Here is a 16,566-nt window from a genome sequence, read left to right as displayed (position 1 = left end):
GCAGCTGGACTATGCCTGCATGCCCGACCACCTTCTGGGGTCTCTGGTCACCCTGAGTCTAGTTAGTGGTCCAGGTCGCACAGTGGCTGCCTCCCTCTACAATGTAAAGAACAGGTTTCCTGTTGACCTGTAAGATTATATTTAGCATATGTGTAACAATGGAAGGGAGTAATCCCGCACCAGGACTTCAATATCTCAACACTGTAAGACAGAGTTCTAGATCAGAAAAATCCTGCGCGATATCCTGCATAGCGTTCCTGCACCACGTTGGAATATTCAGACACAAGCAAACGGCGTTCCTGCACTGGATCTGAATATTCTAACAGCAGAAGAATCTGAACAATCACCTGGACTCCACAGGTAAACATTATTGGTAAGGAGTGCAGCAAGATACATCTGTATATAAGATCTGAACAATCGGACCCAAGCAGGTCCCTGCGCCAAATGTTACTATTCTAATATCTAAGTCCTTTAATGTCAGAAGTGTAAACCAAGAAGGGGATCTGACAGTAAAGGCCTTGCCGTAAATATCCTGGACACGCGCGAGCTTGAACGTTCTCCAGGAGGCTTCAAGTCTGGCAGTGCCACAAGTTCACAGAACCGGTAACGTCTGCTCCGAGGAAAGAAGATGAAAATAGATTTGGTTAGAACTAGGGAAAGGCTGCATCACGTCTGTGCCAGGCAGAGCTCTTCAAGGCCGTTTTTGCCAATCCGGTAGCGGGCGAGATCTTTCCTGGTGACCAAACCCACGACCTGCAGGTTAGAGAAAGACAATGAGTTGGCGGTTCTGGTTGGGTAGCAAAGAGTTGTATTTACTAAAACAAGTAGTAAAAAAGTACTCTCCACAAACAGCCCAATAAGGAGAACCAAGCAATTAGATATCGCCAAAAAGATTTGAGGACTTAGGCCCATGTCACTCTAGTGATGCTCTTCCTGGTGACAACCTGGCAGCAACTGGATTGCTAAGAAAGCAGAGAGGACTCGCCTATTCCTATGGCAGCACTGCCTCGCCGGTCAAACTCAACGATGATGCTTCCTTGCTGGAAAGCAAGATTTTGCAGCAGGTGCCGCAGAAGAACCAGATTAAAGTCAATCTTTTTTTTGCCCCTTCCCAATCCTGCTGTAGGGACTTAACTTAAATGATGCCTCTTGATGCTATCATCTTCTTTCCTGTCCTTTCCAGCTGTCCCTCCAGTGCTGGTGCGGGTCTCCGATCCAACGCTGACTCCTCTGTGTTAGCTTGCGCTTCCTGTCCCACGGTGTCTGTCCATAGGTGCACGCTGCTGGATAGACTTACCTTGTCTCTCATCGTCTCCCGGCCGAATATATGAACTGCGCATGCGCCCGCCCCAAGATCCTTTGCAGCCGCCCGAGACTCTTTAGATGTTTGGACGGGAGCGCGCGGGGAAGACACAGGTAAGTTTTAACCTGTTTGAAGGGGATTTACACTGAGATTAAATTATGACCACCCCATCAGTACTTAGTTGGGCCGCCTCGTGACTCCATCGAGATGATGAAAGGTGATGTGAGGAATCTGACACGGCACTGTTGCCCTTCTGTTGTCTTGTATGAGGGTTTATTAACCCTTTAAGTGATCTCTTTAGCGATCCTATGGCTGGTGAGTTGCTGTCTGCGTACAATACAAAATGTTTGCCCCAGCAAGCCAGTGAAGGCGTCTTGGTTGCCAATACTGAACTGGATTACAGCGGTCATTCTTACTGCGCAGATCGGAAATATTTCTGATTTACATGAACAACTTCTCCCATTTTCAGAAATGTCAGCAGTAATAATTAGAATATGTAGAAATAAAGCGGTGTACTTACTCTATTATGACTGTTTACCACAACCAGATGCCGCAGTCCGAGCGCACGGAACAGCTTAAACACTCGCGGTAATGATGCTTCCTGTGAATGACATACACACGATGATTGGCACATGTACACCGATTGTCATTAATACATTGCTGTGGGTGACACAGGTAGTAACTAGAGTTTGTTACAGGACAGCTCCATGCCAACCTGATATTTTAGGTTTATGTATTTCCTGCCTAGTTGAATCACACAATTGCTTCTTATTTGGTCAGGAGCTCCGCTGGCAGGATCTCCGTGCCAGAATTGTCATTTGCCTAGCTGCTTTGATCATCACAAAGATCAAACAATGGCGTCCTGTTCCCCACAGACTCTCCATAAAGATGAACAAACTATTTGGGAATCCAGCTGCATGAGAACTTCATTATAGCCTTGTGGGAGAAGGTGGACACACCAAATACTGCAGGTCAGAACTACTAGTGAAACCAATAATCCAACTGGTACCTACACAATGCTGACATTTCTTTTGGGTGGAATTGGCTCTTACAGGGCTTCCCCTTCAAATGCTGTCGTTATTAAGAGGTTGAACTGCTCAAAATTCATTTTTCAGGTTATGGCAAAGGCCATATAACTATTAAAGACCTCAGTGGAGATTCCTGGAGCTCAGCTCCCACCTTGGCAGATGTAAAGGCAGGGTGGGCGACGAGCCAGAAACAAACCAACCGGAGTCTACAATGGATAGATGTGGGCGGGAGATTCATGGCTTTGGGTGGACTGACCCTTTAAGGAAATGGGTGCTTTACCATTTGGGCAAGTCTATATGCTCAGTGAAGAGAAGGAAACTCATTTTACTAATAATGTTGATAAAAACTTCTTACCAAAGAGCTTTGAGCTTGCAAAGACTAGCCATGGACATACGATGGTGGTCAGAAGATGGGACTGTCGACCATTAGCTGAATGACTGTAGCAGAAAAGTGCACAGTTGTTTATGTCTGTGTGTAGTGGGCACATTTATGTCCAGTGCTTATAATCCTACAATCATCTCATACCTATGGGAAGCCGTATAATCTGCAAGAGGCCATTGACCTGCCCATGAAGGAGGCCCAGGCCCTCAAACAGATCGTATAAGAGGCCTGAGCCCTGACAAGAAAGCTTGATCATCACCCCCATTCAGGGTTCAGAAGAGAATAAGTCTGTACAAAAATAATACAAAAATGGACCCACCTGAGGCACCGTGTACGGAGTGGGGTTCATGAACTCCGAGAGATCCATCAGACACTCCTTCTCGTCCTGTGACACATGTATAGACTGGATAGGTGGGAAGCGGGGGTACGCATCTCGGAAATCTTTCAGCTTTAACCTCCTCAGATTCAAGCTCATGTTCTCCCTCTCTACAAACACCTATAGAGAAGACGATGGAGTAATGTCATTTAGCTTTCACAGGAGGAAAAAAAAAAAACCCCTACAAAACAACAAAAATTTGCAAAATGTATAACGAGCTAAAGGTGCGAATGTGAGAGGTAAATGAAACAAAGGGCTCATGCAGCCGTACCTTATGCTTGAGGAGAACGATCAGCTGGGATCTCAGGATCAGGCCACATAACCGAGGTGGCTGTAAACAAGGAGATAAGAAGCAGGTAAGAAATATTATGTTTTCATTATTTTTTCGTATGCGGAGTGAATATAAACACACAAACATATAGAGGGGTTGTCTTAATTTGGACTGCAAATATGGAAATACACTTTAAAATGAACGTTAGCAGTGTGTATGTTTCAAACCAACAACCGCATATGACTGCAGGGGCCACAAGGTGGCAGTACACACTGCTGACTTCAGAAGATCTCGCCACTGTGTGCCCAGGGAGCCCCTCCATTCGCACACTACACACACACTGCTCCAGTCGGAGTTCACGTCTTTTATTCCTGATATAGTAGACATGTCAGCACTAGGATCTCTGCGTTTGGCTCTGTCCTCACCTCTCCTGAATCATTTTCTACAACTGGGAATCCATTGTGGTTTGTGGTAGTGTTGCTCAGGAGGTCCACGATGATGCCCACTTTCTCTTTCCGGCGCAGGCAGGTGACCGGTGTGCTCATCACCTCCCTCAAATAAGAAAGAAACACAGAAAATGAGAACAGTGACACCAAACAGGAAGCAGAAGCTGTCAGGTTGTCCTAGCTCATCTATCACCCCTCATATTGTCCTAGCTCATCTATCACCCCTCATCGTGTCCTAGCTCATCTATCACCCCTCATCGTGTCCTAGCTCATCTATCACCCCTCATCGTGTCCTAGCTCATCTATCACCCCTCATCGTGTCCTAGCTCATCTATCACCCCTCATCGTGTCCTAGCTCATCTATCACCCCTCATCGTGTCCTAGCTCATCTATCACCCCTCATCGTGTCCTAGCTCATCTATCACCCCTCATCGTGTCCTAGCTCATCTATCACCCCTCATCGTGTCCTAGCTCATCTATCACCCCTCATCGTGTCCTAGCTCATCTATCACCCCTCATCGTGTCCTAGCTCATCTATCACCCCTCATCGTGTCCTAGCTCATCTATCACCCCTCATCGTGTCCTAGCTCATCTATCACCCCTCATCGTGTCCTAGCTCATCTATCACCCCTCATCGTGTCCTAGCTCATCTATCACCCCTCATCGTGTCCTAGCTCATCTATCACCCCTCATCGTGTCCTAGCTCATCTATCACCCCTCATCGTGTCCTAGCTCATCTATCACCCCTCATCGTGTCCTAGCTCATCTATCACCCCTCATCGTGTCCTAGCTCATCTATCACCCCTCATCGTGTCCTAGCTCATCTATCACCCCTCATCGTGTCCTAGCTCATCTATCACCCCTCATCGTGTCCTAGCTCATCTATCACCCCTCATCGTGTCCTAGCTCATCTATCACCCCTCATCGTGTCCTAGCTCATCTATCACCCCTCATCGTGTCCTAGCTCATCTATCACCCCTCATCGTGTCCTAGCTCATCTATCACCCCTCATCGTGTCCTAGCTCATCTATCACCCCTCATCGTGTCCTAGCTCATCTATCACCCCTCATCGTGTCCTAGCTCATCTATCACCCCTCATCGTGTCCTAGCTCATCTATCACCCCTCATCGTGTCCTAGCTCATCTATCACCCCTCATCGTGTCCTAGCTCATCTATCACCCCTCATCGTGTCCTAGCTCATCTATCACCCCTCATCGTGTCCTAGCTCATCTATCACCCCTCATCGTGTCCTAGCTCATCTATCACCCCTCATCGTGTCCTAGCTCATCTATCACCCCTCATCGTGTCCTAGCTCATCTATCACCCCTCATCGTGTCCTAGCTCATCTATCACCCCTCATCGTGTCCTAGCTCATCTATCACCCCTCATCGTGTCCTAGCTCATCTATCACCCCTCATCGTGTCCTAGCTCATCTATCACCCCTCATCGTGTCCTAGCTCATCTATCACCCCTCATCGTGTCCTAGCTCATCTATCACCCCTCATCGTGTCCTAGCTCATCTATCACCCCTCATCGTGTCCTAGCTCATCTATCACCCCTCATCGTGTCCTAGCTCATCTATCACCCCTCATCGTGTCCTAGCTCATCTATCACCCCTCATCGTGTCCTAGCTCATCTATCACCCCTCATCGTGTCCTAGCTCATCTATCACCCCTCATCGTGTCCTAGCTCATCTATCACCCCTCATCGTGTCCTAGCTCATCTATCACCCCTCATCGTGTCCTAGCTCATCTATCACCCCTCATCGTGTCCTAGCTCATCTATCACCCCTCATCGTGTCCTAGCTCATCTATCACCCCTCATAGTGTCCTAGCTCATCTATCACCCCTCATATTCTCCTAGCTCATCTATCACCCCTTATAGTGTCCTAGCTCATCTATCACCCCTCATAGTGTCCTAGCTCATCTATCACCCCGCATAATGTCCTAGCTCATCTATCACCCCGCATAATGTCCTAGCTCATCTATCACCCCGCATAATGTCCTAGCTCATCTATCACCCCGCATAATGTCCTAGCTCATCTATCACCCCGCATAATGTCCTAGCTCATCTATCACCCCGCATAATGTCCTAGCTCATCTATCACCCCGCATAATGTCCTAGCTCATCTATCACCCCGCATAATGTCCTAGCTCATCTATCACCCCGCATAATGTCCTAGCTCATCTATCACCCCGCATAATGTCCTAGCTCATCTATCACCCCGCATAATGTCCTAGCTCATCTATCACCCCGCATAATGTCCTAGCTCATCTATCACCCCGCATAATGTCCTAGCTCATCTATCACCCCGCATAATGTCCTAGCTCATCTATCACCCCGCATAATGTCCTAGCTCATCTATCACCCCGCATAATGTCCTAGCTCATCTATCACCCCGCATAATGTCCTAGCTCATCTATCACCCCGCATAATGTCCTAGCTCATCTATCACCCCGCATAATGTCCTAGCTCATCTATCACCCCGCATAATGTCCTAGCTCATCTATCACCCCGCATAATGTCCTAGCTCATCTATCACCCCGCATAATGTCCTAGCTCATCTATCACCCCGCATAATGTCCTAGCTCATCTATCACCCCGCATAATGTCCTAGCTCATCTATCACCCCGCATAATGTCCTAGCTCATCTATCACCCCGCATAATGTCCTAGCTCATCTATCACCCCGCATAATGTCCTAGCTCATCTATCACCCCGCATAATGTCCTAGCTCATCTATCACCCCGCATAATGTCCTAGCTCATCTATCACCCCGCATAATGTCCTAGCTCATCTATCACCCCGCATAATGTCCTAGCTCATCTATCACCCCGCATAATGTCCTAGCTCATCTATCACCCCGCATAATGTCCTAGCTCATCTATCACCCCGCATAATGTCCTAGCTCATCTATCACCCCGCATAATGTCCTAGCTCATCTATCACCCCGCATAATGTCCTAGCTCATCTATCACCCCGCATAATGTCCTAGCTCATCTATCACCCCGCATAATGTCCTAGCTCATCTATCACCCCGCATAATGTCCTAGCTCATCTATCACCCCGCATAATGTCCTAGCTCATCTATCACCCCGCATAATGTCCTAGCTCATCTATCACCCCGCATAATGTCCTAGCTCATCTATCACCCCGCATAATGTCCTAGCTCATCTATCACCCCGCATAATGTCCTAGCTCATCTATCACCCCGCATAATGTCCTAGCTCATCTATCACCCCGCATAATGTCCTAGCTCATCTATCACCCCGCATAATGTCCTAGCTCATCTATCACCCCGCATAATGTCCTAGCTCATCTATCACCCCGCATAATGTCCTAGCTCATCTATCACCCCGCATAATGTCCTAGCTCATCTATCACCCCGCATAATGTCCTAGCTCATCTATCACCCCGCATAATGTCCTAGCTCATCTATCACCCCGCATAATGTCCTAGCTCATCTATCACCCCGCATAATGTCCTAGCTCATCTATCACCCCGCATAATGTCCTAGCTCATCTATCACCCCGCATAATGTCCTAGCTCATCTATCACCCCGCATAATGTCCTAGCTCATCTATCACCCCGCATAATGTCCTAGCTCATCTATCACCCCGCATAATGTCCTAGCTCATCTATCACCCCGCATAATGTCCTAGCTCATCTATCACCCCGCATAATGTCCTAGCTCATCTATCACCCCGCATAATGTCCTAGCTCATCTATCACCCCGCATAATGTCCTAGCTCATCTATCACCCCGCATAATGTCCTAGCTCATCTATCACCCCGCATAATGTCCTAGCTCATCTATCACCCCGCATAATGTCCTAGCTCATCTATCACCCCGCATAATGTCCTAGCTCATCTATCACCCCGCATAATGTCCTAGCTCATCTATCACCCCGCATAATGTCCTAGCTCATCTATCACCCCGCATAATGTCCTAGCTCATCTATCACCCCTTATAGTGTCCTAGCTCATCTATAACCCCTCATAGTGTCCTAGCTCATCTATAACCCCCCATAGTGTCTTAGCTCATCTATCACCCCTCATAGTGTCCTAGCTCATCTATCACCCCTCATATTGTCCTAGCTCATCTATAACCCCTCATAGTGTCCTAGCTCATCTATCACCCCTCATAGTGTCCTAGCTCATCTATCACCCCTCATATTGTCCTAGCTCATCTATCACCCCTCATAGTGTCCTAGCTCATCTATCACCCCCTCCATGTTGTTTTAGCTCATCTATAACACCTCATATTGTCCTCAACACAAGACAGTCTTGCTGGCAGCTCTCTTACAAAGTGTATTCTTGGAGCATGAAAGGTTACAAATTAATTATCAGCTCCACTTGGAATATTCATGTAAAACCAATTTATTTTAGATCAAGCGTAAATAAACTTCACCAGGAAGAGGAGTCGGCAGATTTCCTCACATTGCACACTGTACAAAGCCCCATTCTATCATTTGTTATGGAGAATGTAATGCTTAAACTGGGCAGAACCAGCTGTACAACATCAGCTACATTCCAGAGGAAGGCAAATATTCCGATAACCGCACCACAAACTGCTGGAACAGAAGCAGTTTTCTGTGAATTACAATCTGTGATAAGATGACACAAGTGGCAAGCTTCAAAACTCTTCAAAGACAATTTGCGGGATTTGCAACCTCTTTTTTTTTTTTAACTTCATTTATTGTTTCTATTTTGATCTCACCTCGTTACATAGTATTACGTTTTTACAGAGTGATAAATTAGGACGGCCATAAACAGCTTGACGATAACAACCAAAACTCTCCATTGTGTGGTAGTTGGCCTGTTTTTTGTACTCAGAGGCACCTGTTCTATTAGAAGCCCATTTGGAAAATCTCACTTACAGCTGACCTGATCCTTCTCTGCGCTGGAGCAGAATTGTGGACCAAAGTACCCAACATGCACCTCGTCACCGCTGGACCAGTATCGCATCAAGTCCTGCCACTTCACAGACTTGCAAAACGATTGCCGGATCTAACGCCACCTATCATTTTTAGGGAAATGTCCGTCTATCTTATAGCAGACTTTCCATCTCTTTTTACATTTTGGAAATATTTTTTTCTCTTGTTCTGTTCCCCTGACTTCCATATGCCTAGGCGAGAATGATGTAGGCTGCACTAGCCGCAGGGCCTGGGATACAAACGTCATATATCCCAGAAGTCTTCAGGCAACACTGCGTCCTTGCAATATTTCCTTCTTGACCTGGTGGCATTGGCAACACTATGGCAACATGTAAATATGATAACATTCCTTGGCTACAGCACCACCAATGCCGCATAAGGCGTACACAGCACTCTACGCGGGGAATTATGTTATTTACATGTTGCCACAGTATCAGTGACATGTAAAAACATACGATTCCCTGGCTAGAGCGCTGGGTGCACATGTGGGGGTGGCGCATCATCAATGAGGCCAGCTTAGAAAACACGGAAGAAGTCAGATCACCAGAAGATGCTGATGCGGAATTGATGAGGAAGTTGAAAGTTTACCGGAATGCAAGATAACGCTTGCCTGCATGGAATTGTAAGTACATAAGTGTCATGTGATAACATTTCTAAAATTTACAGGTACTGGTGAAGCTTCTCTTTAACCCACCGAGTGCTAAAATTGATGTTCCCGTAATAACTACAATCTCCATACAAATGAGTAAACTAAACATGAGACTGTAGTCCATCACGGGAGTGAGCTTGGAGCGGTGACTACTTTACAACACACACAGGGACCATGGGGAAGAAAAGTAGCCCCCCTCCAGAAGGAAGGACGGTGTCAGCACCAATTCAGAGATGATTGGAGGATCTACAGCTGAGTGATACACAAATAAGATACATTGTTGTTAATAGTTAAGATATTTGAATGCATTTTTAAGATTTAACTCCTGAGATTAGCGTCACTTTAATTTATTCAACAGACTTACCTGGCGGTGAGAGAATGGGACGTGACCGGAGCTTCCCAGTGCAAGAACGGGACACTCTGCAGCTTGATGTGAAGATCATACAGACCCTGAAAAACAGGACCACACAGAGATCACCGATATCTCTCATATCTTGTCAACACATCGCATGACATACAAGGGTCAAGAGTACCTGTTGACAACCTTGAAAGTAGGTGAGCAGTAGTCTCACTCACCTCAATAAAGAAATCTCCGACTATTTTTGCCGTTATGAGGACAAGCATGATGGGAAAACCATAGGTGACATTTCCCGTGGCTTCGACCATGATGACTGTTAGGCTCAGGGTCATCCGTACTATGCCGCCTGTGGAGGAAAAGACGACACGGGAATTATACTAAAACATGACACTCAATACAGAAATCTGCACAAATACCCAACAACACCTACACACCCTAACCTCTATCATTGCATATGATAAAATAACATGTTATTCTTCCGTCCCACCCAATGATTCAGATGAGAATAGCAGTGCTAGATTTTAAAGCCAAGCATGAGGCAGATGCAAAAGATAAACATTAATGCAGCTGCTGTATTAAAAATACACTTAATGATGTATTAATAAATAAAATATTGCAAATACCAGAACTGAATGTGATATCTGTCTTTTTGCAATCCCTGTACTAGGTATGCAGCGATACCAAGTACCGTGCTCGGTACAAGTACAAGTACAGATACTTTTCCAGCTCCAAGACTGGACTAGAGAAAAATTCAAAAGTTAGGAGACAGCTGTCATTTGTAAGGAGCACACGGAGCTCCTGGGATTTGAACATCTCTGTTTTAATGTATGACTTTGTTTTTATAAACCTATATACCGTATTTTGCGGTCCATAAGACGCACCGGACCATAGGACGCAGGGAGGTCCGGCGCGCCTTATGGAGCACTCGAGACTGTAGCTTCTGCGACAGCTTCTATGACAGAAGCTGTGACAGAAGCTGCAGTTAGTGACCGCTGAGACAGGTGGCGCTGTGATTACAGCGCCACGGTCTCAGTGATGACACAGAGCAGGCGAAGAACGTCTATTCTTCGTCTGCTCTATGGTTATCTCGATCGTCGCCGCTGCTCGGTTTTAATACGAGTGATCTCATTAGATCACTCGTATTAAACGAGCAGTGGCTCCTGCTGCTGAACTCGATCGCCGCCGCCGCTGCTCGGCTTTAATACGAGTGATCTCGTTAGATCACTCGTATTAAACGAGCAGTGGCTCCTACTACTCGCCCGGCGCCCGAAACTGCATGTCTCGGGCGTCGGGATTCGCTCCATAAGACGCAGGCACTTTTTCCCCCTCCTTTTGGGGGGAAAAAAGTGTGTCTTATGGAGCGAAAAATACGGAAAGTAGTGCACCAATACCATTTTTGCAAGTACAAGTCCTGATACTTGCCCAAGTACTCACAGACACAAGTACTGATACATTTTTGTTTGTCACATGACAGTTTTTCTAAAAACAATACAGACTAATGATTTCTGGACAGTGGTGGAGCGCCAGAGCCCGGTCCCAGCTGCAACCCTGGGAGTTCTCATGAAAATGCCAAGTATCGGCATTGGTATCTGAACTGGTATCGGTGCATCCCTACCCTGTACCATAAAGTTCAGACTGGGGGAGGAAGAAGCAGCACAAGGAGCCAATCAGTAATGCTGTAGTGCTAACAAGAAACATGTTGATAGGAAGAGGGAGCAGAACAGAGAGAAGAGTTCATCAGTCTGCTGATGCTCCATTCACTGTCCAGTCACAGGCTGGGGGAGGGACAAGACCTGTAAATGTCAACTGAAATGCAGCAGAGAAAAATCAGGTCTACTGCCACTCTCGTCAGGTATGTGCTGTGTTGCAGAGCTGCTTAAAGTTATTGCTGTAAAATAATTTTTAGCCTTACACATTACGTACTCACCTAGCTGTGCTGCTGCACCCATCAGAGCGTATTTCCCAGGATCGGCCCATAACTGTACGAGACAAAAAAATTAAACCAAAGACTGTCATAGAGTTCCAGTTCTTCTGCCATTTACAAAGTTTAAATCTGACCTCTTGTGTGCAGCCACTCCTCGTTCTTAGCATAGAGAACAGAATACAGAATTAGGAAAGAATAAACTGTTTCTAACATGCAGAAGGCCCGTTTCCCGTTCTTTCCTGTATAGGCAATGATCACAGGTGGTGTATGCACAAAGGATGGCAGGATGGCATATCAGCTGTTACCGTATTTTGCGGTCCATAAGACGCACCGGACCATAGGACGCAGGGAGGTCCGGCGCGCCTTATGGAGCACTCGAGACTGTAGCTTCTGCGACAGCTTCTATGACAGAAGCTGTGACAGAAGCTGCAGTTAGTGACCGCTGAGACAGGTGGCGCTGTGATTACAGCGCCACGGTCTCAGTGATGACACAGAGCAGGCGAAGAACGTCTATTCTTCGTCTGCTCTATGGTTATCTCGATCGTCGCCGCTGCTCGGTTTTAATACGAGTGATCTCATTAGATCACTCGTATTAAACGAGCAGTGGCTCCTGCTGCTGAACTCGATCGCCGCCGCCGCTGCTCGGCTTTAATACGAGTGATCTCGTTAGATCACTCGTATTAAACGAGCAGTGGCTCCTACTACTCGCCCGGCGCCCGAAACTGCATGTCTCGGGCGTCGGGATTCGCTCCATAAGACGCAGGCACTTTTTCCCCCTCCTTTTGGGGGGAAAAAAGTGTGTCTTATGGAGCGAAAAATACGGAAAGTAGTGCACCAATACCATTTTTGCAAGTACAAGTCCTGATACTTGCCCAAGTACTCACAGACACAAGTACTGATACATTTTTGTTTGTCACATGACAGTTTTTCTAAAAACAATACAGACTAATGATTTCTGGACAGTGGTGGAGCGCCAGAGCCCGGTCCCAGCTGCAACCCTGGGAGTTCTCATGAAAATGCCAAGTATCGGCATTGGTATCTGAACTGGTATCGGTGCATCCCTACCCTGTACCATAAAGTTCAGACTGGGGGAGGAAGAAGCAGCACAAGGAGCCAATCAGTAATGCTGTAGTGCTAACAAGAAACATGTTGATAGGAAGAGGGAGCAGAACAGAGAGAAGAGTTCATCAGTCTGCTGATGCTCCATTCACTGTCCAGTCACAGGCTGGGGGAGGGACAAGACCTGTAAATGTCAACTGAAATGCAGCAGAGAAAAATCAGGTCTACTGCCACTCTCGTCAGGTATGTGCTGTGTTGCAGAGCTGCTTAAAGTTATTGCTGTAAAATAATTTTTAGCCTTACACATTACGTACTCACCTAGCTGTGCTGCTGCACCCATCAGAGCGTATTTCCCAGGATCGGCCCATAACTGTACGAGACAAAAAAATTAAACCAAAGACTGTCATAGAGTTCCAGTTCTTCTGCCATTTACAAAGTTTAAATCTGACCTCTTGTGTGCAGCCACTCCTCGTTCTTAGCATAGAGAACAGAATACAGAATTAGGAAAGAATAAACTGTTTCTAACATGCAGAAGGCCCGTTTCCCGTTCTTTCCTGTATAGGCAATGATCACAGGTGGTGTATGCACAAAGGATGGCAGGATGGCATATCAGCTGAATTCCCAAAGAAAGCAAATCCCACTTTTTTTATTTCAATGGTGTGAGCGCTTTCATAACAGACGTTGCATCCACTTCCTGCAGCCTCCTCACGGAATTTGGAAGACCAAACTTCAGATTTAGGCAAAGAGAAGCTTTCACTGTCCAGTATATATGGATTGGTCTTCTGGAAAACCTACAAACTCTGAAACAGTATGGACCGAGCTGAAGCTGGAGATGGGCAGGGCTTTGAAAATGCCTTAATTGCAAGGCCCTCAACAATTGCATAGCATTCCAGGGAAATGCACACACGGTGCCCCTCCTTGACAGCCTTCGCAGTGAATACTTTATCCTAAAAGCCTGGATTAAAAGTGCTGGCAGTAAGGAACTTACTGTAATAGAAACCAGGCACATCAAAAGGCTTGGCTATGCGACGGTCACCTTAAAGGAGAACTATGGGGTTAGGGCTTTTCCCCATAGTTCTCCCAAGGGAAACGGGAGGACACAAACTAACATTCTCCCGTGACCCAAAGCTCAGTATACCGCGAGCTACAGCTTGCGGTATACTGAGACGCCGCAGCCAGAACGGATCCCAACATTGATGTCAAGATCCACCCAGCTGTGGGATTGACAGCTGGCTCTGCCTATACAGAGGCAGGGAGCCATGAGTGACAGTCACAGCGAGCGCCGGTATGTGTTCGCTCACTTCTCGATCTACTGAGCCGACCTGTGACAGTCTACTGACCCGACCTGTGACAGTTTCATTGTCACAGATCGGCTCAGATTATGAGGCTGAGTGAAAATCACTCACCTCAATACTCCTTTAATGTCCCCCTGCAGTTCTGTGAAGGGACCGTTAAGGTCACTGCATTACGCTGCTTGCAGCTAGAAGTTACCATCGAAGCCACAGGTAGTATTTTCGTTGACTCTTCCCACTTCACTGACATCCCTCTATATTACAAGAGTATAAACAATGATATGGGAATTCTTCCCCTCCCTGTCCCAACCCACAAACCCATGAAGAAATACACATAAGGTACACTGCAGACTTCTCACGTCGGCCGCTGACATTAGACGTGGACTAAGTTTGGCACCAGTTTTGAAAACGTTTTTCCCGTTTCGACCACTAGAGGGGGATATTACAAAAGCAGCCAACAGTATACTGGTCACAGTTCACTGCACGGGCCATTGACTTTCACTGTACCTGTCCTGGAAAACATCCTCCGTAGGTGCTAGAGAAATGCATACAATTCAATTCATTTGATTTATTTTGGAAAATGTATTTAAATTTTCCATTGTTTTTCCCCCTTACCGTTTTTGGCAACGGTTAGTCATCAACAATGTCCTTTACATCAGTGGTCCCCAACCCCCGGTCCGCGGATCAAATGGTACCGGGCCGCACAGTCTCAGTGCGGTCCGGTCCTGCAATATGGGGCAGTGCAGGGTCCCGGTGTTCGAACACCGGGGCCCCGCACTGCCGACGGGCTTCACAGTGAGGGGGCGGGTCCTGTGACTCACCTCCCCTCCCGGCCGCGTCCATAGTAACAGGAGGCGGTAAATGCTGCATGCACTATTTTGTGCAGATTGTACTGGACCAGAACGCGGGCACTAATGTGTCACACGTGTGGGTGCGGCGTAATAATGATATATTTATATATTATAAAATATAAACAATCAACGCCCCCCCCCTCAGCGGGCCACGGTAAAATTATTAAACGTTGACCGGTCCGCGGCGATAAAAAGGTTGGGGAGCACTGCTTTACATGAACAGACGATCAGTGTCGGAAAACCGAAAGCAAAAAGGGCAAAGCGTTCCGCCTCTCCAGCAGCACAGGTTGCAGGATTTTACCTTTTTTGCACAACCCCCCCACTCCTGAAGTGCTTAAAGGAGAACTATGAGGCGAGTGAAAATCGAGGCGAGTGAAAATCGAGCCGACGTGCGACAATGAAACTGTCACAGGTCGGTTCAATAGATCGGGAAGTGAGCGAACACATACCGGCGCTCGCTCACTTCTCGATCTATCCCGGCAGAGAGCAGTGACTGTCACTCACGGCTCCCTGCAGGGATTCCCCTTCCCCTGTCTAATCCTCCAGCGCTGACTGGCGGAACGGACGGGGGCGGGCACAGCTGGCTCTGCCTCTAGATAGGCAGAGCCAGCTGTCAATCACACAGTGGGTGGATCTCGACAGTAATGTCGGGATCCGTCACAGCTGCGGCGTCTCAGTATACCGCGAGCTGTATACTGAGCTTCGGGTGACGGGAGGACGCTAGTTTGTGTCCTCCCGTTACCCTTAGGAGAACTATGGGGAAAATCCCTGACCCCATAGTTCTCCTTTAAGGCGGCCCACCCTCTTCTGCCTACCCCTCGTTTACATGTTATTTGCGCCATCTTTTTCTATGTTTGCACTTTCATTAGCTTTGTGTCACGCTGGCTGATAATGTGCAATAGCAACTGTCAATCTTTTTATCAGCTAAAGTCCTGTGCAGCTAATTTGAGGAAGTTCTTTACACCCATAAATGTGTAGACAGGGTCATACATCGCATCCTAGAACTCTCACCCGAGCATGCTGACAGCTAGCAGGCAATTCTGGGATTTCCCACCCAACATGTGTAGGATAAAGTGTTTTATTTGCATTACATAGGACAGCAACAAGCCAAAAAGGTGAAATGGACTCTGCACCTAAGAAACAAAAACCTGAACTTCCCCAAAAAAGACTTACAATAGTGTCGGTGGAGAGTTTGGTGATCAGGATTCCAAAGAGGCGTCCCCACGCGGCTCCGAGAAGGAGAGACGGGATGAAGATGCCTGCAGACACCGTCAAGCCGTACGTCCAGCAGGCCAGGAAGAAATACAGCAACGTGAACAGGCCCAACGTCTGGGGGTTAAAAGAACCTGAGGGGGGTATAAGCAATTTATTAAAGAATAACTCTGGACAAACATGAAGAATTAGCTATCTGACAGGTAAAACAGTTTACATACATGTACTTCAAAAAATGTATTTAGTGGTTTCATCAGAAGTCTGCTTTAAGGGTCTGAAGCGTTCAGCGGCACTTCCTCTTCTTTCTTCCATATTCCTTCAGGCAAACCTTTAGGGGCACACTCTGCTAAAATGTCAGCTCCCACTGCAAAAACTACATGACCAATTCCTTAATGCTGCTCTCATGAATGGACACCTGTGGGATGTAGGACTGCTGAAGATCATTGGGGGGGGGGGGGGGGGGCGGAGCACGGGGTCGGC

General features: G+C 47.1%; 1 protein-coding gene across 1 annotated transcript in view; it reads right to left on the bottom strand.

Annotated features, from left to right (window-relative positions):
- Positions 1-425: 425 nt before the first annotated feature.
- CLCN7 (chloride voltage-gated channel 7) overlaps positions 426-16,566 on the bottom strand; it is a 58,337-nt gene continuing 42,196 nt past the window's right edge. Inside the window, exons 19-27 of the mRNA XM_018558608.1 lie at positions 16,048-16,220; positions 13,050-13,101; positions 9,967-10,094; positions 9,755-9,840; positions 3,786-3,912; positions 3,361-3,420; positions 3,033-3,209; positions 1,824-1,904; positions 426-753 (exon numbers count right to left, since the gene is read on the bottom strand). Of these exons, the coding sequence (XP_018414110.1) occupies positions 667-753; positions 1,824-1,904; positions 3,033-3,209; positions 3,361-3,420; positions 3,786-3,912; positions 9,755-9,840; positions 9,967-10,094; positions 13,050-13,101; positions 16,048-16,220 (971 nt within the window). The 3' untranslated portion in view covers positions 426-666. The remainder of the gene's footprint in view (positions 754-1,823; positions 1,905-3,032; positions 3,210-3,360; positions 3,421-3,785; positions 3,913-9,754; positions 9,841-9,966; positions 10,095-13,049; positions 13,102-16,047; positions 16,221-16,566) is intronic.

This window comes from Nanorana parkeri, unplaced genomic scaffold, assembly GCF_000935625.1.
Source record: "Nanorana parkeri isolate BGI_ZX_2015 unplaced genomic scaffold, ASM93562v1 scaffold347, whole genome shotgun sequence".
In the NCBI taxonomy this organism is placed as follows: domain Eukaryota; kingdom Metazoa; phylum Chordata; class Amphibia; order Anura; family Dicroglossidae; genus Nanorana; species Nanorana parkeri.
Note: the sequence above shows the minus strand (reverse complement) of the source record. Positions and strands in the feature narration are given on the sequence as shown.